The sequence below is a fragment of the Globicephala melas genome, chromosome 2, assembly GCF_963455315.2.
Source record: "Globicephala melas chromosome 2, mGloMel1.2, whole genome shotgun sequence".
NCBI lineage: Eukaryota > Metazoa > Chordata > Mammalia > Artiodactyla > Delphinidae > Globicephala > Globicephala melas.
The window spans coordinates 60,437,917-60,461,767 of NC_083315.2; the positions used below are offsets into that span (position 1 = coordinate 60,437,917).

General features: G+C 59.3%; 1 protein-coding gene across 2 annotated transcripts; it reads left to right on the plus strand.

Moving 5' to 3' along the window:
* Nucleotides 1-32: 32 nt before the first annotated feature.
* Nucleotides 33-23,522, plus strand: SEMA7A (semaphorin 7A (JohnMiltonHagen blood group)). Of its 2 annotated transcripts, none has more exons than XM_030874992.3 (14): nt 33-238; nt 14,309-14,460; nt 14,978-15,019; nt 15,349-15,441; nt 15,655-15,739; nt 15,890-16,000; nt 16,654-16,793; nt 17,411-17,595; nt 18,493-18,601; nt 18,686-18,884; nt 20,745-20,872; nt 21,076-21,236; nt 21,436-21,497; nt 21,819-23,522. In XM_030874992.3, the coding sequence occupies exons 1-14, from the start codon at nt 70-72 to the stop codon at nt 22,178-22,180; spliced, it is 1,998 nt and encodes a 665-aa protein (XP_030730852.1). In that variant the 5' UTR covers nt 33-69; the 3' UTR covers nt 22,181-23,522. The 2 variants fall into 2 exon arrangements, with proteins under 2 accessions (XP_030730852.1, XP_060149982.1); XM_060293999.1 differs by lacking the exon at nt 33-238 and adding an exon at nt 242-377.
* Nucleotides 23,523-23,851: the final 329 nt, after the last annotated feature.

Below are 23,851 nucleotides of genomic sequence, written 5' to 3' on the forward strand. Positions count from 1 at the left end.
TCGATTCTGCCTGCTGTCGCGCGCTGGCTCAGTCTCTGCTGCTCTCCGCTGTCGCTCCCGGGCCTCGGGATGACACCGCCTCCGCCCGGATGCGCCTCCCTCGGCGCCCCGCGCGTCCGCGTTCCCAGTCCGCTGGCTCGGTCCGGGCTCCCGCTGCGGCTGCTGCTGCTGCTCTGGACGGTTGCCGCCTCCCAAGGCCACCCAAGGAACGGACCCCGCATCTCCGCTGTCTGGAAAGGTAGGTGGCGCCGCGTGAGCGGCGGGGCGCGGGATCCGATGCCGCGCGGCGCGGGTGCGGAGTGTGCGGCACCGGAGGGAGTGCGTGCGCGCGGCTCTGCGGGTCCTGGGCTGTCCCCGTGGATAGCGTGTGGGTCTGGGTGAGTGTGTGAATGTGCGCGCTGCTACACTGGAGCGGGCAGTAACGCTGCGGCGAGAGAGCCGCGGGGGCTGGAGACCCGGCTAAGTCACTCCAAGTCCGCCCGCAGCCGGGAGCCGCAGCGCCCGGGCGCAGGGGGGAGGGAGAGGGCCCCTCTCTCGGCCCCGAGGCGCTCTTGGTCCTCCAGCGGTGGGGCCTCTGTGCGGGATCCTTTCTCCCGCCGGGACCCCCACCCAGCTCCTCTCTTCCTGCGCTGCGGTCTCCGCTGTCGCGCGGGGCGCAGGCTGGGCCGGCAAGGGGGGCGCGGACCCTTTGCCGCCGCCGCCGCCGCGCTCCGGCTGCGGGAACAAAGACCCCGCTGCCTGCCCCCCGCCCCCGCCCCGGCCCCGAGCGCAGGCCGGGTAGAGGGGGTGGGCACCCAGTGGTGAGCCGGGACGTGGTGCGGTGCGGAGGCTTCAGACACCGGGGCGCTGCCTCTGCAGTGCCGGGACCGGCCGCTCCCTCCTTGTCCGCACGTGGCAGTTGTCACCAGGAATCGGCGCCAGCGTGGGGGGCAGTGCCCGTTGGGTGGGGCGCGGCCATTGGGACCCCCAGGCAGAGGATCTGGGGAAGGGCTGCAGCTTTTAGGCCCTGGTGGTTATGTGAACTTGGGGGACCGGAGTCTCCCCCAGGGGCGCCTCAGTTTAGACCACACTGTACGATGGGTCAGAAAGCCGGCTGGGTGGGTTTTGAGGTTTTTCTGCCGCGAGGGGCTGAGCTCGCCTCCCCTGCAATGCACACATATGCTTCCCCACCTCCAGGCTGACTGGGCTCTGTCCCCCAATTTGGCGGCGCTGGGCCCCCCTGTGGTGGTGGTGGCCTTGCAGTGGGGGGTGGGGGGATCTGGCCCCTCCGGGAGCCCTTTGATGCCTGAGGCGGTTTGCAGGGATTGCCAGAGCCTGAGCATTATCTGGGGCAGGTATTCTTAGCAGAGAGAGAAGAAGAAAAAAAAAAAAAACCGCTCAAAGAGCGAGTGGCCTGAACTGCGGCTGCAGTGGAGGGGATGTGACTTGCCCAAGGTCACTCTGCATTGTGTGAGCTCACAGTGCAGTCAGGGGGCTCTGATCTGGCACAGGACCAGTGCTTGTTCTGGGTTAGGAAGTGGAGAAAGATTTAGGCAATTTTTTGGCCATAAAGAGGGTACTCTGGGGGCCAGCTCTGCTACCCAGCCAGAGAGGCATTCCTGGTGGAAGTGGAGCAGGACATCTGGACCTCTGGCCATCTATCTACTCATGGTGGACACCTACACACCCCTCAGTCGTATTAGCTCCAGTCTGAGCTTCCTCTGCCTTCCCAGCATCTTTGCCTTGCCTCAGTCCCCTTAGCTGTCTTGGACAGCACGGCATTTGTACACGCTGAAGCAGATGAATGGCCACATCTGAGTGTTCTGGAATCTCCCTCTGCGCCAAACCTTTGCATTTGGCTCTGCTTGTCCACATCCCCCATCTTCCCAAGATACCCTTCCACACACATACTTAATGCACACCCACCTCTTAGCACCTAATGCTGCCTCCCCATCTCGGGCACTTAGTCCCCACCCTGAGGCTATTTAAAACTGCTTTCTGTCCTCTTACCCACTTTCCAAAGTGCTCTCTCCCCTGCACACAGTTCACTATTGTAGCCACACTGGCCATGCCTTCTGCTTGGTAATACACTATTGACCCCCACTGGGGTGTGCCAGCCCCTCACCTATCTTGTCCAAGGGCCGTCTGTGGTCTTCTTCACCAGTGCCAGGCACCCCACTGGCCAGACAGACCCTGCCATCCACCTGTCCCCCAGGACCACCAGCTGGTAATGGTATGCCTAGCTGACAGCTGCCTCCTAGTTCCTGTGGAGTGACACATGGTAGTCGGACGGGAATGGGCTTGGGCGGGGCAAACGAAGGAGTAGGGTGAGAGGAGGACCCTTGCTGTAGGCCTAGTTCCCTATATACCAGTGGGCTGAGGGGATGCGGACGGTGGCCTCCAGGAATGACTAGATCAAGGGTAATGGTGGTTCTGGAGCTGCTTCGCCATGAGGCCTAGACAGGGCTTTTAGTTATAAGACAGGACAGGTGTGGGGACTGGAATGGGTATGGAGGGATCTTCTCCATAATTTATTGTCTGCTGCTTGGACCTATAAGTTCTAGGGAAAGATTAGATAAGGGAGCTCTGGGAGGGTCCCAGCCTGCCCTTCTCAGGGCGGTTGATGCCTCTCTAGCCTGATGAAGGCCTGGCCCAGAACAGCTCTGGACAGAGAGAGGGATGTGCTAGTACTGACCTGCCAGGTACCCTTGAGCTCTGTACCTGTTTCTGACCCTCAGAGCTTGCCAGGGCTCTGGAGGTTGTCCCCCAAGGGCTGTCGCTGACACATGGTCAGTCAAGGATGTGACTTTGTGGGCCTGACCTCCCTGCAGCAGGGACTGGAGGGGGTGGTTTGAAGGTAAGGGCAGGAGGTTGGCACGCTTGTGTAAGCTGTATACCCCTCTCCCATTCCATCCCTGGTTGGAGGAGATGGAGAAGCCCAGGAAGGCCCTGACCTCCAAGGTCAGAGGTGAGCCAGCTTGTCCACAGCAAGAAACAGAGCCCAGTCTCCACTTATCCAGCTGGTTCTGGCCTCACCCTTGTCCGGTTAAACAACAGGATGTTATTGTTGACTTGGTGGCTGCTGGGGGAGCCATTATGGGGCCGCGCCGCAGGGCAGGGGGGTGTTGTTACCTCCTCTAGGGGATGAGGTCACAGCTGGGGCTCTCCAAGCATCACCATTTCCAGTGGAAATCCTTGCCCCCTTGGGAACTTAGATGTACTCATCACCTTCAAGGTGAACTCCCCCTGCCGAACAGGGTGGCGGGGTGGGGGAGCAGTTCCCAGGAGGAGGGGGGGTTTTCTAAGCTGGGAGAGATGGGAGAGATGCTTGGTGATGTCACCTGGAGTTTCCTGCCAAGCTCTGTGGCCCCTCTGTCCTGAAGAGTGAAGATTCTACGAGCAGGCTGGGGTGAGGTAGATGCTGGCACAGGCCCAAGATGACCACGGTGTGGAGGAAAGAGATGGGAAGTTGGAAGCCTGGTTCTGGACCCAGCTCTGCTGATTTTCCTTGCGACTCTGGGCAAGTGCTTGCCTTTTCCTGAGCCTCAGTTTCCTCAAATTTCCAAAGCAGGTATAGGGAGGAGCTTATACTTATCAGAGCACTAATCCCTTGCCTCTCTGGGGTAGGTGGAGGCTGCAGTGGTCTGTTCAAAGCCTAGCAGTGAGGAGAAATTGAAATCTGGGAAGTCAGGGAAATCCTTTAGTTTCGTGTTCTTTCCTTTCTTTTTCTCTCATAAGCGAAGGCTGGTGATCAGCTGGAGGAAGCGGCTCATTTGGGTTGTGACCTCAAGGGAGGGCATAGTAATGCAGCATTTTTGACATTTATCACTTGCTGGGGCCGACCTTGTGCTGGTCCTGGGCTTGGGGACCAGGGATGAGAAACTAGATGTGTCCATAGGCTTCTCCGTGTAGATGGGGAGACAGACAGGCAGGTCAACCTACAGTTACAATGAAATGTGTCAGGGCCTGTAACAGAGGCAGCTGTGGGGGTCGAGGAGGTACCTAACCCAGTCTGCACAGTCAGAGAAGGCTTCCTGGAAGAGGTGATAAGTCAGGATGGCAAGAGGAATAGGAGCCAGCTTGGGGAGGGGTGGGACAGGAGGAAGTACCCTGGTGTGACAGGATTTCAGACTCCAGAACTTGCAACTAGGACCAAGGAGAGGAAAGGAGCTGTGTGTGGGTCCCCAAGAGGGAGACGTTGAGTCAGCCTGGGCCTGGGGGCTCCAGGAGGGTTTCGTGCAGGAAGGGATATCTGAGCTATGCCACCTGACCTTCCACAGCCAGCCCAGCAGTAGGAAGGAAGGACCATGGCAGGCAGGGAAGACTTCCCCAGTGTCACAGCTCCCTGATGGAAATCTGGGGCTGGGTCCAGGGACATCAGGGCTTTCCGCCTGACTCCTGACCACAGGAGTTCTCCAGGTGAGGAGGCCTAGTCCTCAGCAGAGACTCTTCATGGGGTGAGGAGCTCCCCCAGCATCAGCTGGGCCCTGCAGGTGTGGGAGGGGCAGATGACCTTCCTCTGCCTAGCTTCCCCTTCCAGGAACCTTCACCTCAGCAGGGGTATATCACTACCCAGGCTGGGCACTTGGGAGAAGCAGGGAGAGCTGGACACTCTTCTTGGAGGAGGGCCAGGCCAGGGCCCCTAATGTGCGGGTGGGAAGCTGAGGCTCAGCCTAGGGGGTGGGGCGCAACAGCCTACAGGGAGCAGTGGTAGGAGTGGGTGGCCCTGGAGTTGACAGCTCAGCCCTCACCTGATGTCCTACCCTCTACCCCTAGTCCCATTTCAGCCACTGCAGTGCTGTCTAGCTATGTCACAAGAGACTGACCACACTTCCCGTGCTCTGGTTGACAGCTCTGGGGCCAGAAAACTTCCCCTTTTCTTGGTTTCCTTTTTTGGCAAGGCCTGGCTGCCCTGGAAGCTTCCTCTTTTGTGGGGGCGGGGGGGAGGGTAGGGGGGAGGAAGGGGTCCTCCTAGAGCAGGGACTGTGGCCTCTTGTTTGGTACCCCCATCAGAGAACATGGACTTCTCCCTTCCCTAGCCAGCCCAGGCAGTGACGGACCGTTTGATCCATCTCTTTCTTTCCCCCTATGGTCTATTCAGCCTCCAAGCCTCTTGTTCCACTCCTACCCCCCACCTTGGCCTGGGCCCTGCTGTGTCTTCAGGACTGTGCCCTGGCCTTCTCCAGGCCCTTGCATCCCTCTGGGTCACTGTGCTGAGCATTCCAGCTGGAGCACACAGCCCACCTGATCTCCTACAGTTCTTCCCTCACCATTCCCCAGCTCCCCATGCTTTCCTGCCTCAAGGCCATTGCCCTGCCGGTCATCCCTCCATGTACCCAACTCACCCTCCTCCTCCTTTCTGCCAGTTCTATCTCACTTCCTCTAAGGAACCTTGTTGGATGACGCTAACACAGCCTGATGTCAGAAAACAAATGTCAGAGATCAGCTGGGTCAACATTCTACAGATGGGGAAACTGAGCTCTGAGATGACGGGGACTGGCCCAGCATCACCCAGTGAGACAGGCAGAGCTGGGACCAGGCTAGGTCTTCTGCCCGAGCCTGCCCTGGCCTTAGCTTTTGGCCTCCCTCCACTTGTCTGTCTGTCTTCATGCTCTGTCCCCAGGCTTATGGCTCCCTGTGCCCATTTCCTCCTCAGCCAGTTCAGCTGAGCCCAGACTCTCCCTGCCCCAGTGCTGTCTGCTCCCAGGAGCCCCAGCAGCCACGACCGTCCTCCCTTCAGGACCTTAGGTTTGGGCCAGCTCCATGCACTCTTCTGGTCTTTTCCTCAGGGCAGCTGGGCCTCAGGTCTCGGGGGCAGGTTGATCTGTGTCATGGCCTGGGCTAATCTGGGTTTAACCGTCACAGCAGCCTGGGATTAGGCGGATGCTGTCGAGCCTCCTGCACCCCCTTCTTCCAGTCAGGGGCTGGGGCTCTGAGCCAGCACACCCCTGGGGGCAGCCCTCACGATGGAGGGCAGCCAGTTCCTGTCCCGTGCCTAGGTCTGTGTTCCGCTCCTCTGGGGGAGGGAAGAGGAGAAGCCCTGGGTTTGCCCTTGGGGGGCATGCTGGTGCCTGGAGAGGTGGGCCTGCGGCCTGTGACGAGAGAGGGCACGTGGGGAGGTCAGGAACTTTGCGCAGCCAAGGACTGTGACAGGAAGTGAGAGCAGGAAGGGTCAGTGTGGGGTGGTGCCACAGGGGAAGACTTCCTGGGGAGGGGGAAGAGCCAGGCTAGAGAGAGAGGCAGGGACGTGGTGTGGGGCAGAACGGGGCACAGACTGCTGCTCGTGTTCTCTGTCTTCTGGGCCCAGGGCTCTGGGCCAGCCTAGTGAGGGAGGAAGGTCACTGTGGTAAGCTCGGCATCCTAACAGCGGCCCAGGAACCTGTTCTAAGGTGTCTCCGCGTCTGACACTGGGGTTTGACCTACCCCAGTCCTGCTTCTCCTTGCGCTCTGAGCTGCCCCCTCTTGCCCAGTCCTGGCCGTGGCTTGGCCCAGGGACCATGGAGTAGGAGGAGGGCTGGCCTTCACCTTCAGGATCCCACAATCCAGATGAAATTCCACCAAAACAGTGTGATCTGAGAGAAGATAGTGTGTGCCAGATGGTGTATAGCACAAGGTCAGAGGGAGGACGGAGCTGTGAGGGCTGGAGCAGTCTGGAACACTTTGTGAAGCCAGGGGGATTGAGGCTAGATCTTAAAGGACAGGTAAGACCACGTGCCTAGAGAGAAGGGGAAAGGGCAGTCAGGGGAAGGGAAAGCACAAGCCAAAGGGTGGAAGCGGGACTCAGCCGTGGCAGAGATGAGCAGAGACGGGTGGGCCTTGACTGCCAGGTAGAGGAGTCGGGCCCTGCTGGGACAGGCAGTTGGGACCCATGGTGGTTCTTTTTTTTTTTTGCAGTACGCAGGCCTCTCACTGTTGTGGCCTCTCCCGTTGCGAAACACAGGCTCTGGACATGCAGGCTCAGTGGCCATGGCTCACGGGCCCAGCCGCTCCGCGGCATGTGGGATCTTCCTGGACCGGGGCATGAACCTGCGTCCCCTGCATCAGCAGGTGGACTCTCAACCACTGCGTCACCAGGGAAGACCCCATGGTGGGTTCTTGAGCTGAGGAGCCAGGGTGGGTAGAAGCGAGTGTTTTTTGCCTGTGCAGGTTGGGTGGGAACCTGGCTGGCCGGATAGTAAGGAAGGGTCTCAGCACATCCTCCCTTCTCTATAGCCTGTCCCAGACTGCACAGCACTTCTATTCTGGGCAGAGACCATGGGATACTTGTACGCTGGTCAGTACTCAGGGCCGCAGTACACCCCCAGATCCCTAGTCCCCTCCCCACCTCAGGCCTGCACACCCACGCTTACTTACACACACTGTCTTTAGGGCATCGTGGATGAAGCTCGGGCATTCATTGGCCAAGCAGCCTCTGACCAGGCTCCACCCTCTCTGGGCCTCAGTCTCCTCATCTGTATGGGAGAAGCTGGCCTAGAAGCTTCCAAGGGCTCATCTATGGAACACAGTGTTATAAATACAGATTCCAGAGTCAGTCTGCCTGAGTATCAACCTCCACACCACCACTTAGCTGTGTGATCTTGGGCAAGTTAACTCAACTTCTCTGTGTCTAGCTGCCCTCATCTGTAAAATGGGCATAATAAGAGAAGCCACGGACTTCCCTGGTGGCGCAGTGGTTGAGAGTCCGCCTGCCGATGCAGGGGACACGGGTTCGTGCCCCGGTCTGGGAAGATCCCACATGCAGCGGAGCGGCTGGGCCCGTGAGCCATGGCCGCTGAGCCTGCGCGTCCGGAGCCTGTGCTCTGCCGCGGGAGGGGCCACAGCAGTGAGGGGCCCGCGTACCGCAAAAAAAAAAAAAAAAGAGAAGCCACCTTATAAGAGTTCAGTGATGATTGAATGAGTTAATACACCTGGCACTCAGAGAAGTGCCCGGCACATAGTATATGCTATGGAACGGTTAGGTCGGGGTGGGGGTGGGGATATCATCATTGCCAGTATCATCCTCCTCCTTTGGCATCTCTGATTTCTGATGAAATGCAGCCCTGGCAGCCCGGCCCCTGCTAGCTCTCCCTAACTGCCTATGTTGGCTGACTGCCCTTGGTCTCTGACCCCTCCCTCCTTCCCCACCGGCCCAGGCTAAGGCTGAGGTAAGGAACCTTCTGTTTCTCAGCAGTCTTCCTGTCCTGCCTGCGTTCTTCTACTTGGGGTAGTTTAGCCCTCCTCTGCCCTCTCCCTGACCCCTGCCCTGGCTCTGGGCCCAAGGGCAGGCCCTGCACCTCTGCCCATCCTTTCCTTTGAAGGATCCACCAGCTGACTTCAGCCTCACTCTAGGGCTTTTGGAACCTGCTGAGCTGAAGAATGGGCAGAATCTTGACGTGGCCTCCTGCCTTCCCTGGGCTTGGAGCCTCCTCCCCCCTCTGGCTGGGCCTCTGTGCCAGCCTTCCCTCCCCGAGCCCCCGGAATCTGCTTCGGCTCGGCCCCGCCCCCAGGACACACTCAGCTTTCTCTCCACACTACTTCTTACCCACAAGCCTTTGCCCCACCAGCCAAGCCTTCTGGTCCTTTGAGTACAGTGGCGCAGTGCAGAGAGCACACAGCCCTTGCTGGCGTGGAAGGCCCTCAGTTTTCCTGTCTATAAAATGGGCACGCAGATGCTGTCCTGCCTTCTTTACAGGGTGGTTGGGGGATTTGGTGAGCTAGTTGCTGGAAGCAGATGAGGACGTGGTTTCTTCTGCTGCCTCCATCTCTAGGAAGCCATCTCTGACTTATCCAGTACTCACTACCCCACACTTTCCCCAAACGCCCCCAAACTTAACCCTGATTGTTTTGTTCCAAGAGTCATGGTGGGTCATAAAACCTAGACCTTAGCCCCTCCAGTCCACAGAGGAGGAAGCTAAACTCAGGAAGGCCCAGCTCTTGGTCACAGTCACAGCCAACCAGCCGCTTGGCTGAGAGAGGGAGCACAAAGCTTTTTAGAACCATGGCTGAGCCCACACCTGAGATGCGCTCCCCTCCCACCCACGGCTGACCTTGGTGGGCGGGAAGACGCTCCCCCTCGGCCCAGCACACAGCTCACTGTTCCCATGGCTGGTAAAGAGAGACACACCTCCCACACCCCCATGAACTAAGTACCACCTCAAGGACCCACCGCCTGCCCCAGCACACCGGCTCTGCCCATCAGGCAGCTGTGTCTGGAGCCTTGCCCTGCTGAGTGTCGCCAGCACCCCAACGGCAAGCACAGCCCTTCCTTAGCACAGGCCCGTGCCTCCCAGGAAACTGGGCTTCTGGATATGAGGAGCGGCTGCTCGTGCCCTCATGCCTGGCCATACTGCGAGAGGCAACATCGATGAAACATTTGTTCCTTTGCCCCCCCTCCCCCTCCTGTGAAAGGTTTCCGTCCACCAATCTGACACACGCAGAGTTCCACAGTTAGTCATTCCTTTGAGTTTAAGGCTTTGATTGCTGAAGGCCCCTGGAGATCAGAGTCTTACCTGGAAGACTGGTGGCTGGTTGATTCCCTTCAGTTATCAGGTCAGTGACTTATTCCCTGGCCTGCAAGAGAGCATAGGGTGGAGAGCAGGAGATGACACAGGGAAGTGGAGAGAAGGTGATGTACAGCTTTTTGAAGATCAAGAGGCGCTCAAGGAAGTTCCGGCTGTGGTCCTGGTCTGGAGCCGGGTGATGGGCACCAGAAACCCTGAGCGGCTGCCTCGCTCTGCTTCTGTCTCCCTTGTTCTTTTTTTTTGGCTGCACCGTGTGGCTTGCAGGATCTCAGTTCCCTGACCAGGGATTGAACCCGGGCCACGGCAGTGAAAGCCTGGAATCCTAACCACCAGGCTATCAGGGAACTCCCCTGTCTCCCTTGTTCTGTGCCTTGGGCCAGTGGTACGGGCTCTCTGGCCTCCGTGCCTCCCTCAGCTTAGTGACTATTCTCTTCCCTTCCACCTTGACCTGTGGGGTTCCAGAGGGTGGCGAGGCTGCAGGCTAATTCCTGGGCCCCGCACGGGCCTTCCCTCTTCCTCTGGCGAGGGTGTGAGGGGGGACTGGTGATTCAGGTGGGGCACGACTGTGGGAGGAGACTCCTGCCTGATGTGGTTGGGCCTCCAGTCCGAGGCAGACCTGGCTCCTGCCCCACGCTCACTCGGGCCTCCCTGGCTGCCTGACTCAGGCACTCCCTGCCGGGCGCAGCATTCCTGCCCTTCTCAGAGCCCGCCTCACTGCCTGCTCTCAAAGGGCTCCTTGAGGTTAGGATTCAAGGCCCGTCAGGTCGCTGGGTCAGCTTGGAAGGCTGTCCCTGCCCAGACCAAACTGTGGGGTCCATCCCTTGTTGCTCCCTTCACAGGTAACGACACTGCCCCCCATCCTAGCCGCCACTCCACCCTCCCCCTGAGCAGCCCTCTTTCACAAGTAATGAGGATACGGGGTTGGCGAGGACCAGATGGGGACAGCACCCAGAGTGAATGAGGAGGAATGATGCTCCACCAGGCAGACCTGCTTTAGGAAAACCCACTCCACGGAAGTGCACACTTGTCCCAGCCAGTCGGTTGCTGGGATTGTGCTGGGAGGGTGGGGGGTATGAGAGGAAGGTCTGATTCATTCCAACAGGATCAGAGCCCCATGGATGGCCTGGCTGGGGGCCTGTGATAGGGGAGGACAGCCCCTCGCACCCAGCCATCTTCTCGACCCTCATTTCTGGCGGGGCTGGGGCTGGGCCTTGTTGGTCCTGCCACTGTGAGGAAGGTGGGGGCTTCGGGGGCCATGGAATCTAGCTGGGTATGGGGCAGCCTGACTGTGCCCTTTCTTGGTCCAGAAGGAGCCAGGATTGGCTCAGAATCACATGGGGGTGGGGTGGAGGCTTGTGCTCGGCCCGCCCCTGGGGCCATGCCCACCCCACGTGTCCCTAGCCCCCTCCCCTGCCTGAACCCCTGGTTATTCTGGGAGCTTTTAGCTCCCACTTAGTCAGCCACTAATGCGTCAGGCCGGGGAGTGAGGGGGGAGACACGGTGCCAGACGGTGCTCCTTTTAGACATCCAGGATGGAAAGCAGAGGGGGCTGGTCAGGCAGGGGGACCTGGGGGGTGATGCTGGAAGAGAGGAGGCTTTCTGGATCCTGGCCCTGCTCATAGATAGGAGAGGGCAGCTCCGCAGACTGACAGGCAGTGGGTTGGTGTATCCTTGGGCCGCTGCAGCTCCCTTCCCCCATCACACTCAGGGCTTCAGCCCGCCTTCCTGATTCTCCTCTCATTAGGTCTCTGTACCCACCGTACGGTCAGCTTCCCCAGCTTCCCCACCGTTGCTCAGGCTGTTTCCACTGGCCGGAATTCTCTTCCTGCCTGTTTCTGACCCATCTAGCTTTGGTCCGCCTTCCCCATCCTTTTGGATTCCTAAGAAAGCAAAAGGACGCACTTAGGGATGCGGCACTTGCTCCCTCGGCTGGGCCTCTTTAGGAGCAGCCCCCAGCCTTGCTCAGCCTCTGCGTGGGTGGAGCCTTGAATGCCGCCACCTCCCCTCTTGGTGCCAAGGGGCCACAGATCCTGGCTGTGAAGGCTTGGTTCTGCCTTCACTTCCAGGCAGCCCTCCTGCCCCTGAGCCCCCAGCCCCCGGCTCCTGTGACCTGAACAAAGCTTCCTTTCATGTATTCATTGAGCTGCTGCCGCTCAGACACTTCCCGGGCACAATCAGGCCCTTTGAGGGCCTCGGGCAGTACGGGAGCCGGGCTGGGGCTGGGGTAGAGAACGGGTCAAGGCCTCGTCCTGGGGCCGAGCTGGTGCCATCTCCCCCATGCACATCACCGGGCACAGAGCCGGGAGGGGCGGGTTCTTCGGGGTTGAGGGAGGCAATGCTCCTGGGCTCCTGTTTGTTCTTCTGCAAAATGAGGTGAGCAGTCGCTTCCTCCCTCCATATCCTGACCCTGGCAGCCGCAGCCAGGATTTGAGGGGAACAGGGCTCATACTTGCAGATCTGTGCAGGACTGTCCTGGCTGGGAAGCCCCCGACGCCGCACCCAGCAGCAGGCAGCCCTCCCCCTCCCTCTGTGTTCTCAGCAATGCTTTGTGAGCAGCTCTGGGGTCTGTACCAGCAGTTTTGCTTGCGTGGTATGGAGGCTTGCTTTGCTATTGCAGTTTCACCTCTCCAGCTGGATTCCGGGATAGGGCCGGGCCTCCCCCTCAGGCCTTGCTCTCTGGGGCCAGGCTGAGTCTCTCCCATCAGACTAGACTTCCCAGGGCAGGACTGCATCTCCTCCTCACTCTGACAGCCCTGTGACCCCAGACAAGGGCTCCCTCAGGGCCCCTTCACGCACCCCTTTCTCCACCACTAGAGCTGTGCATTGGCTGTGCAGGCCCCTCTTCTGAGGCCTGGGGTTGTGGCCTTGATGTGAGCCGAGGTGACTGTCTGGAGGTGGCCAGCATGACCTGAACCGTGGGGCTCCTCCCCTGTGGCCTCTGGAGGGCTTCAGATCTCAGGCCCCAGCCCAACATCTTCAGACACAGACATATAGCTTTTCCCAGTCGCCTGGCTGTCTGGGGGAGTAGGTGGGGAGCTGGGGCTACAGACTGTCTAGATTCCAGGCTAGGCTGTGGGAACAGTGGCCGCTGCTCGGGCTGCGGGTGAAAGGGGAGCTGGAGCCATGGAGCTGAGTCAGGAAGGCCTTGTGTCTGTCCCCTCCAGCTGGTGGGGAGGGGGGGCCTGGGGCCTGAGACCTATCAGCCCTGCCCGAGCCTTGGCCAGCACCACACCCCTACCACCCAGCAGGAAGTGGGCTGTCAGCTCCCACCTTGTGCAGCCCTGGGGTCCTGGGAGGCCTGACGTCCTAAGCTGTCAGGCTATTTGCGGAGCACCGGAGGAGACCCAGGTGAACCCGAGGGCAGTGAGCTCAGCACTTCTCTGTGGCCTGTGGTGCGGGCATCTCCCTGAACGCACCTGAGAACCACTACTCAGTCTGGATGAGCCAGTCTCTCCTGCCTCCTAGTGCGACCTTGGGCTAGAGTATCCCTGAAGGCCCTCCGTTTCTGCATCTGTACAGTGAGCTGGGCCACAGCTGAGGTGGAGGGTAAGAATAGCCCACTTCCAGGGATGACTTGGCCACGCGGGGATGTATCTTAAGGAAAGGAAAGGGAATGAAGGTGGGGGTCGCGTGGTAGGTCGTGCTCTTCGTCCCTGCTGAATGCAGCATCGGTAGGAATGGTTCAAGCGGCACCAAGGGGAATTGGGGGTAAACTCAAGGACATGGCAGTTCTGTTCTCTCTGGGCTTGGAGGGTGTCCTGCTGGGATGTCCCTGCTAAGTTGGCTGCCCCTGAGTTTGCTGCAGCTGAGTAAACAGTGGTCAGGCTGAGGACCCAGGCTGGTCCGAGGTGGGAAGATGGCTGATTGCTGGGGGCGCAGCCACAGGCTGTCCCATTCCTGTAATTTAGCCCTGCAACCAGGACAACCTCAGCAGTGTCACCGGAGATGAGACATCTTCTCCCCGGAGGCAGTGGCTACAGGCAGTTTCTATCTTGGGAAAAATTGTCCCGGTCAGCCCTTTTACTTAAAGGCCCAGGCTGTGCTCTGTGAAGGGCCCCCTGTCCCAGAGTTGCTGGGGAGGGAGGGCTGATCTTTTCCCCCCGGGGTGAGCTGGGATCTCTGTGAAACCAGGCCAGGGCAGGCCAGGGTGCAGAGTCCAGCTTGGGGGCAGGAGCTCTGGTTCCTGGCCTGCTACTGACCATGTGAGCTTGGGCTGCCCCTCTCTGGACCTTTGTTTTTCCATCTTTAAAATGGGAGAGAGTGGACTTAAGATTCCTTTCCAGCTCTGATCTGTACTGACCTGCTCACTAAGGGGATGGAGTGGGCTGGGAAGGGTCAGAGAGGGCTTCCTGAAGGAGGGGATAGGGTTCTGAGCAAAGTGATTCCTGGGAACCTGAACTGTACGTGGGGTTCTTAGAGGCAGGGGGTGGAAGTGGCTGCTTGCTCTGTCCTAGATAGCAGAGAGCCTCAGAGCAGAGTTGGGAGCCCTGGTCCCTCCTGCCCAAGCCCAGCCCCTTAGGAACAGCAGAGTGTGTGTGTGGCGGTGGGGGGCGGTCTGTTCTCCCCAGGGGTCCCTAAATTCTGCCCCCCTCTGAGGTCACACATATTGTAGGGTAGGGGTCATGGCTTTGGGGTGAGGACATCTGGTTGCTGGACCCCACCAGAGGACCCCTGTCTTCTCCCGCTCACAGCTCTTGAGTTCAGGCGCCGCCCTAGCCATTCCAAGCACTAGTTGCTCGGGGGATGCCGGTATGCAATGGTGGGGGGGGCCCAGGATCTTCCAGCCCAGGGTCCAGCCTCAACGTTTCTGCCAATTGTTTCTTCCTTAGGCCATGCAGGGCAGGACCATGTGGACTTTGGCCTGGCCGAGCCGCACACGGTGCTTTTCCATGAGCCGGGCAGCTCCTCCGTGTGGGTGGGTGGACGCAGCAAGGTCTATGTCTTCGACTTCTCCAAGGGCAGGAACGCCTCCATGCGCACAGTGAGCCTGGACCCCTCTCCCTGCCCCCTTTTCTCTTCCCCCTTCCCCATCTTCTTATCTCCCCTCTGGCCTTGGAGAGGAGCCTCAGGGAATCCGGGGGAACTGGCATTTCTTCCAGAACTGGTCAACCCCCTATTATATCCCATAAATGGTCCCTGGGGGAGGCTCCCTGAGGGTGGTCCCAACTGGCGTGGGTGTTGGGGCAGTGTGGAGAGAAGCGCAGAGCTAACACGCCTGGCTGGGCGGGTAGCGCCGACTGCGGAGGCCTAGCGGGAAGCTGGGCTCCAGAACCCCATGGCCCCTGTCTTCTGAGATCTCTGGGCTGGCTCATGAGCTCTGGGCTTTGGCTCCGGGTATCAGGCTGAGCAGCCTGTGTGATGTTGGGTAAATCACTCCTCCTCTCAGAGCCCTAGTTGCTCATCTGTCAAATGAGCCTATCCTGAGGATGCACGGAAAGCACTTACGGGGGCATCTTGCCCCTGGCAGAGTGGACTGACGCTCCCCCTGTTCCCCTCAGGTGAACATTGGCTCCACGAAGGGGTCCTGCCGGGACAAGCAGGTGAGTGGGGGAGAGGGAGTGCAGAGGGGAGGCTGGACCCCTTGGAAAGGTTCCTGAGAGTCTGAGGAAGGAGGCCTGGCCCTGTCTTGGGAGCCCCAGTCCGGGAGGAGAGAAGTAGCCCTGCCCCAGGGTTCCCAGTCTGAGGGGGAGACACTCCTTCCCTGAGGCCCTTCCTCTGGCGTCAGCTGCACCCGCTCTGGGCCCTCCTTAGAGGCTGCCTCCTGTGCTCAGACTTCTGATGCTTTCTTCCCCAAGACCGAGGGTCCCAGTGCTAGGCCTGTCAGGGCCTCCCACCAACAAACCTCTCTCCTTCCCCTTCTCCCGAGCAGGACTGCAAGAACTACATCACGCTCCTGGAGAAGCAGGGCGAGGGGCTGCTGGTCTGCGGCACCAATGCCCGGCGCCCCAGCTGCTGGACCCTGGTGAGAAGGCACCTCCCCCTGTGCCTGGTCAGCTCACCCTTGTCTGATGGGCTTCTGCTCCCCATGGTGGGAAGGAGGTGGGGGGACTCTGAGGCTGGCCTCACCTTGTACAGAGTTCCGGGGAGGATGGGGACCCTGGCTGGGCAGCTGGCACCCATGGGAGGCAGTGACTGTGGGATCACATGGCAGTCTGACCCCCTTGGTCTCCCCCAGGTGAATGACACTGCAGAGTTGCTTGGTGAGAGGAGAGGCTATGCTCCCTTCAGCCCGGATGAGAACTCCCTGGTTCTGTTTGACGGTAGGGCTGTGGCTGGCGCAGGAGGGTTCCCAGAGGGCTGCTACCCTGGGCAGGGGGAGGGTGGTCAGCTCTGTGCCTGGTGCCCCAGGTCCGGGGGAGGGATTTCCAGGGCCTGTGTGCCCTTACCCGTGCTCCTCCCGCTGTGCCCAGGCTCTGAGGTGTACTCCACTATCCGGAAGCAGGAATACAATGGGAAGATCCCTCGGTTCCGGCGTATCAAGGGTGAGATTGAGCTGTACACCAGTGATACCGTCATGCAAAGTGAGTCAGGCTCCAGCTGGGCTGGGCTGGGCTGGGCTGGGCTGAATGAGGCGGTGTGAATGCTCAGGGCGGCAGATGGGATCCGCACGTTTATGGGGAGGCTCCCCTAGGGCCGCTAGGGCCACAGGCCAGTCGGGAAAGCGGGAGCTTGGTACAGCCCTGGGAAGATAGAGCTGAGGAGGTTGGCCTGGCAGGGAGCAGGGGAACAGCAGAGAGAAAGATGTGGAGGCAGGATGGGCCCAGCACCCTCTGGGAACAAATCAGAGGAAAGCCCAGACCCAGTGTGGAGTCCCCGGGTGCCATAGCGTATCCCTCTGCTGAGCTCACATGGGGGCAACACCCACTCCCTCCTCATTAGGGCTCTGCCACTTAGTCAGAAGTGACATAGGGGCCCCTAGGGCTCTCCCCCCAGTCCCTAGGCCTGAAGTCATTGCTCCTGGGCCAATGACATCTTTGTAAGAGAGGGCAACACAGGTGTGGGGTGGGAGTGCAGAGGCTCAGGCCCTTTGGGGTGTTAGATCTGTTTTTCTGAAGTTTATTCCAGGTGTGATTTGACCCGGGTTTGTTTGTGCAGACTCAGAGGGTGGGCAGGGTGTGGGTGGGTCCTTTGAGGGGCTCCCCGCCTCACACCCTTTCACTTCTGTCCCCGGTAGACCCGCAGTTCATCAAGGCCACCATTGTGCACCAAGACCAGGCCTACGATGACAAGATCTACTACTTCTTCCGAGAGGACAACCCTGACAAGAATCCCGAGGCCCCTCTCAACGTGTCCCGAGTGGCCCAGCTGTGCAGGGTGAGCAAGTGCTGAGTGTCTGTGCCCGAACAGGAGCGAGTGAGTGTGTGACTGCCTGTGTGCAAATGTGCAAGTGAGTCTGTATGGGACTGTGGGAGGAAGTGTGCGTGCACAGGAGTGTCCCTGCACCTGTGAGTGGGTAAAGATGGTTGGGCTCAAGTGCACGTGTGATAGTGTGCAAATGTGTGTATTCGTGGAGAGGGTGCATGAGCGTGTGCGTGCGAATGAGAGTGCAATGACGTGTGTGTGTTTCCCCTGTGTGGAGGTGCTGGGTTGTGCAGGTCTGTGTCGTGTGTGTGAGCGTGCACGTGTGAGAGTGGGCAGATGTGTATCTGAGCCGGTGTGCTCTGTGGGGACCTGGTACCCGCACCCTGCAGGTCCCTAGTGTGAGCCCTGTGCCCTGGGTCAGCCAGGCCTGCCTCCTGGAGCCTGGCCCAAGAACCTGGCCTGAGTGGTGGGGTACCTCAGCCTCGTCCCCTCGCAGGTCCCGACCCCTTTCAGGGCCTCCCTTCCTCCTCAGAAGCCTGGGTGCTGGCATTCCCGGCAGCAGGTGCCCCGGGTGTGTGGGGCAGCCCAGGCAGGTGCTGAGGGACCTCCTCTCCCTTCCACCCTTCCAGGGGGACCAGGGTGGAGAGAGTTCACTGTCGGTCTCCAAGTGGAACACCTTCCTGAAAGCCATGCTGGTGTGCAGTGACGCCACCAGCAACAAGAACTTCAACAGGCTGCAGGACGTCTTCCTGCTCCCTGACCCTAATGGCCAGTGGAGGGACACTAGGGTCTATGGCGTTTTCTCCAACCCCTGGTGAGTGGCCCTTGTCCTGGTGCTGGGGCTGGCATTAGTTAAGTGTCCAGTGGGGATCAGAGGGTTTGGGCCCTGCCCAAGGGAGGGCTGGTGTGGTAAGAGCAGGGACCCCGGCTCAAGGGACAAGGCTGTTGCTGGGCCTGGGGTGGGTGGACACACAGTGCTCGGGGACGTGTGTGTCCTGGTGTGTTTGTGAGTCTGTACACATGGGTGTGTGCGCATGCGCCGTATGCATGCTCACGGCTTCACTGTGCCTGTGTGCCCGCCAGCTGTGTACTCAGAGCGGTGCCCGGGAAAAGGCTGCTGCGGCCTCTGGGGTGCTGGGTGCCGGGTGCTATTACACCCGCTCAGGCACTGCCTGCGCCTGACAGTTCACACCTCTTAATCACTCTCATTGATTGAAAACAGGCAGGCAAAAAGTGTCAGGTGTGTGTGGGGAGAGGTGGGTGGCAGGGTAGGGAAGCCAAGACCCTGCTCTGGGGCTCTTGTGTGCATGGACCCAGCAGTCTGGGAAGGGGATGGAGGTCTGGCCTCCTTGGGCATCAGCATTCCAAGGATGCACGTGTTGGGATTTCTCCTGCCCTGGGGTTGGCCTCTGAACTCAGTGATTCTGTGGCAGAATAGAGGATGTGGTTTTGCACTGCAACAGAAAGAAATTAGGTTGAACTTCCCTCCCTCCCTCTTCCCGTCCTCCCTCCCTCCTTCCTTCAATGGTTTTTGGTAATGCTCAGGCGCTGGCCATGGCCCCCAGGATAATCCCTGCCCTCATGGAGCTCAAAGGCCAGGGAGCTTGGTCGGAAGGCTGCAGTTGTACCCCATCTGGTGCTGGGCTCGCCTGGGTGAGTGGAGGTGGGTGGGTCCTGGGCCTCCCACTGAGGTGGCCTGTGTGTCCCCCAGGAACTACTCTGCCGTCTGCGTGTACTCCCTCGGTGACATTGACAAGGTCTTCCGCACTTCCTCACTCAAGGGCTATCACTCAGACCTTCCCAACCCACGGCCTGGCAAGGTGAGCGGTGACACCCACCATGGCCCAGGCCCCAATCCCATGGCCCAGCCACCCCATTGATCTGGACCTGTTCTCCTTTCCCAGTGCCTCCCAGACCGGCAGCCGATACCCACAGAGACCTTCCAGGTGGCCGACAGTCACCCTGAGGTGGTGCAGAGGGTGGAGCCCATGGGGCCTCTGAAGGCACCGCTGTTCCACTCTAAGTACCACTACCAGAAAGTGGTTGTCCACCGCATGCACGCCAGCAACGGGGAGACCTTCCATGTGCTTTACCTAACCACAGGTGAGGGGCTACCCGGGACCAACCCCTCCTGCCCCCCCCCACTCCGCCCCTGGTCTGCTTTGTAAAAATGGGTATAAAGAGTAATGTAGTTAACATCTGGTTGGGAGAATTGAGTGACTAAGAGCTGTCAGGAGTTAATGTGTGTGGCTGTGGAAGAGTCAGGCAGTGAGAGCTTCCCGGAGGAGGTGGGGCAGAAGGGAGAGGGAAAGGCATCATAGGCTAGAAGGTGCCAGGATTCAGAGGCAGAAATGTTGTAAGTCTGAGCAAAGCTGGGTATAGCTTTGGTCCAGCTGTCTGACTCCTGAAGATGGTAGGAAAAGATGTGGAAGTCAGGAGGAAGGACCTGGTCCAGGGTGTCCTGTGGGCCTCTGCCACGCAGAGCGAGGAAACTGGACCCTCTCCCTGTCTTCGGGATTATGCAGATGAGAGGAAACTTTTGATGTGGGATGCAAAGAATTTAGTGAGATGTGACCAAGGACTTGCAGATGGCAGGGCCTTTGCAGAGAGATACTATTCTGGAGTCTGCAGCAGGAAGGATTGGGGCTAGATATGAAATAGACCTTTCTGAGCCCTCTGCAGAGAATGGGAGGCTCTCACGGCTGGGAGAAGCGATGGGAGGCTGTCACCACGCTGTGTGGAGGAGGTGAAGGGCAGTGTGTGTATGAAGGTAGTGACTGGGCTGGGAGCTTGTCGGGCTGGAGGAGCAAGGGGCCACATCCCAGAGCCTGCAGAGGCGGGTCACAGACACATAGAGGAAAGGTCCTAGGCAGGCAATCATCTGATCATCTGACTGCTTTTTTGGGGCAAGTGGTACCCTGGGAAATTGGGAGGGAGCAAAAGGGAGGTAGGCTATTCTAGAAACTGGGACAGCCCGTGAGGTCGGATTGGGAGGACCCAGGGGTCAGGATGCCCATTAGTCCCCGATAAGTGTGAATGGAGAGAGCACTGGCCTCTGAGGCAGGCAGCCTCTTGTGTGACCTTGGGTTCCCCTATGCTGAACCTAAGGTCCTTTTCAGATCTAAGATTTTATAAAAATTTTAAAATCCCCTAAGACTACATGCAATGTGGAATCCTGGATTGGATCCTGGAACAGATGAAGGACATTAGTGGAAAAACCCGTGAAATCCCAGTAAAGTCTGTAGTCGATTTAATAATTATGTACCAGTGACAACTGCTCAGCTGTGACAAAGATCACAGTTATCTAAGAGGAAACATTAGGGGAAACTAGACGAAGGGTGTACGGGAACTCTTTGTACTATCTTTGTAACTTTTCTGTAAATCTGAAATTATTTCAGAATAAAAAGTTTATTTTAAAGACAACAAATCCCAAAGAGTCCAGGAAGCACAGGGGTTTATAGAAGAAGTTGAGGGGTAGAGTTCTGACCCCTCTGGGTTCCAGTCACCAGCTGTGTGACCTTGAGCAAGTTGCTTAGCCTTTCTGTGCCTCATTTCCTTATCTTCGAAGTGGGGATGATAACACCCACCTCCCAGGGGTGTGGAGGATTAAACGAAGTAATGCTAATGCATGTAGCTGGAGGCTTAGCAGTGCTTGGCCTTGTGAGACTGCTGGTTCTGTTCTCCATGCTCCAGCTTCCCCTGCGGCCTTGGGGAGCCCAGGGCCTCCTGCGATAGCCTCCCTGGCCCAGGCTTGGAAGCTTCCTGCGATGCCTTTGGGCTCTTAAGACCCTCCCCAGTCATGCTGTCCTCTCCCCATCCCACCCCAGTCCTATGACCCTTGCCTGAGCCATGACTTCCCAGCCCTCCCCACCGGCATCGTTCCTGGTCAGCTCAGCCCAGAGGGAGGCTGCCTGGCTCTGGGGTGGGACTCCCGCCTGCTGACCCTCTGCCTCTCACCTACAGACAAGGGCACCATCCACAAGGTGGTGGAGTCGGGGGAACGGGAACACAGCCTTGTCTTCAGCATCTTGGAGATCCAGCCCTTTCGCCGTCCGGCCACTATCCAGGCCATGTCACTGGACGCTGACCGGGTGAGCCTCCCCAACCAACCCCTGCCCTATGGGGCTGCCCAGGGATGGCCAGGTGAGGACAGAGCTCCTCTGCCTGTGATTTGCATGTCCTTTGCTGGGTCTCTGGGCCCCAGGGTCTGCCAGGCATCTGGACCAAAGCTTAGGGGCTTAGAACTCAGTTGGGATGGGGGCCCTGACCTGACTCAGTCCTTTTCTCTTTCCAGCGGAAACTGTATGTGAACTCCCAGTGGGAGGTGAGCCAGGTGCCCCTGGACCTGTGTGAGGTCTACACTGGGGGCTGCCATGGCTGCCTCATGGCCCGAGACCCCTACTGCGGCTGGAACCAGGACCGCTGCGTCTCCATCTACAGCTCCCCAAAGTCAGAGTATGTTGGCTGGGATCCCTTGTCGCTAGGAGACAGCGAACACAGCAGTGGGGGTTGATGGGCTACAGGAGGCGGCCCTTCTGGCCAGACCCTCCTCTGGGTGGGCACCACTGCTGATGCTGGGTGGGGAGGAGGACAGGGAAGGGGCCAGGCCTGTGGCCTCCTGTCTGCTTAGCCTCTCTCTTCCTTCCAACTCCAGGCCAATGCTGCAGTCCATCAATCCAGCCGAGCCACACAAGGGGTGCCCCAACCCAAAGCCAGGTACATGACCTGGCCCTGCCCCCATCCCATTAGGGTGGTACCGCCGTGCCCCGATTGCCCTGTCTGAGGGAGGCCTGGTCTGGTCCTGGGGGCTCCAGACAGGTGGGCAGGACAGTCCTGTGGAGGGAGCCCCATCGGTGTGGGGTGGTTGTGAGAGGAGTGGGGTGAGGGCAGCAGGGGAGAGTCAAGAGGAGACTGGGCGCTGGTTTCCCCGCGTTCATTCAGAAGCCTTGGCCTTGGAGGCCTATCAGTGGGGGAGGACACAGCCTGCCCTGGGAGCCCTCAGCCCCTCCTCATGGCTATCTCTCCATCCCTCCCCAGAACAAGCCCCACTGCAGAAGGTTTCCCTGGCCCAGAACTCTCGCTACTACCTGAGCTGCCCCATGGAGTCCCGCCACGCCACCTACTCGTGGCGCCACGAGAACAGTGTGGAGCAGAGCTGTGAGCCCGGCCACCAGAGCCCCAACTGCATCCTGTTCATCGAGAACCTCACGGACCTCCAGTACGGCCACTACTACTGCGAGGCCCAGGAGGGCTCCTACCTCCATGAGGCTCAGCACTGGCAGCTGCTGCGCGAGGATGGCGCCATGACCTCACACCTGCTGGGCCGCGCCCGCGCCCTGGCTGCCTCCCTCTGGCTGGGTGTCCTGCCCACGCTTACTCTTGGCCTGCTGGTCCATTAGGGCCTCCTGGGGCTGGGCATGCTGCAGGCTTCTGCAGCCCCAAGGCACTAGAAAAGTCTCACACCCAGAACCGGCTGGGCCCGGAGCTCCTTGCCCACCACTTCTTCCAGGGGAACTACATAACCCAACGGGGAACGCCAGGCCTGGAGATGGCCAGCCGCAGGCGGCTGCTGGGCCCCGGTGGGGCAGGGGCGGGTGTGGGCCAGAGAATGAAGGCTCCGACTGTGAAGCTGGCGCCTTGCTGACCCAAGACTTTATCTTTTGGAGACCATTTTTCAAAAACTGCTCCTCAAACTGACTAAACGCAATGATGCTCTTGGCCTAAGAGCCTGTGGCCCAGAGAGTGGGGTTTAAAGAGGGGAGTTGGGACCCCATCTCTGGACGTTTGGGCTGAGGCCTGAGTCCTTCTGGACTCTCTATACCCAAATCGCCCCCCTCATCCTCCCTCCTGCCATGGCTGGGGGTGTGGCTAGTGTTCCCGCAGGCCCAGGGCTGCCCTCTGTGGCCCCCTCACCAGCCCTGGGTCTCACTAGGCAGCTGCCTTGCATGTTTATTGAAGGATGTTTGCTTTCCGGACAGAAGGACGGAAAAAGCTCTATTTTTATGTTAGGCTTATTTCATGTATAGCTACTTCTGACTGCATCTGTATGAAATACCAAAACTGCGTGCTGGGGTGGGGTGGGGAGGGAGGGGCTGGGGAAGGGATGGGTCACGGGCAGGGGGGGTCCCAGTCTGTGGCTCCCGGGAATGCGATAAGAGTCCAGGGATGGGTGTGGGTTTGGCGAGAGTGGCATGAGCTGGCTCTGCCCTGGGAGCCCAGTCTGAAGGGGACGTCGTCCAAGCCCCTGATGTGGGGTGGTTATGGGAGGGGGTGGGGTGAGGGAGACAGGGGAGAATGAAGGAGAAAACTGAGCGCTAGTTTCACCGTGTTCATTTTGAAGGAGGAGCCAGGTCCTCAGGGGGAGGTTCCGGGACTCTGCCCTTGGCATTGGGGGTTGGGGGGCGGGGGGTGGGGGCTCCCTCCCCTCCCCTCCCCTCAGCCCCCTTCCCCAGGGGCTGTGCTTCCATGCTCCTAGCCTCCCACCTTCAGCTCAGGACATGTTATAACTTAGGCTAAACTGTGAATTCCTGTAGGGACGACCTGGGCCAAGCTCTCCAGGTGGGCGGCTCTGCCCCCAGTCCTGTCCATGGATTTCAGCAGAGAGCTGGGCCCTTCTCTGGCTGTGTCTGGCCAGCCTGGGGCAGGGCCTGGGGCTAGTGGCCTTCCAGCTTCGGCCCCTGCATCTCTTCTCAATGCACTTTAATAATGTAACATATTACTAATAAACAAGCTATTTATTTACCTGTGTCTGCTGCTTGCCTTTAAAGCCATTCTGGTCAGGGGGTCAGGGGGTGAGGGTGAGGGCACCTGCTGCCCCTGGGAGCATCACGCACTCTCACTGGCCCTCTGCTTAGAGCCTTAGAACTAAGGAAACACACAGCAGGGCTCCCAGTTAGTGAGAGGCAGGAGTGGGATCTAAACCCACAGCTCCTGAGCAGGGCTCTGCCTGCCAAGCAATGACCCTGGAACCCATACAGCTCCTACACCCCACCTTTCCTCACACCTCAGGAGCGGGTCTTTTCCCTTTCCAGCCTCCACCCCCTGACCATTTCCCCTGGTAGGCCTGGCCA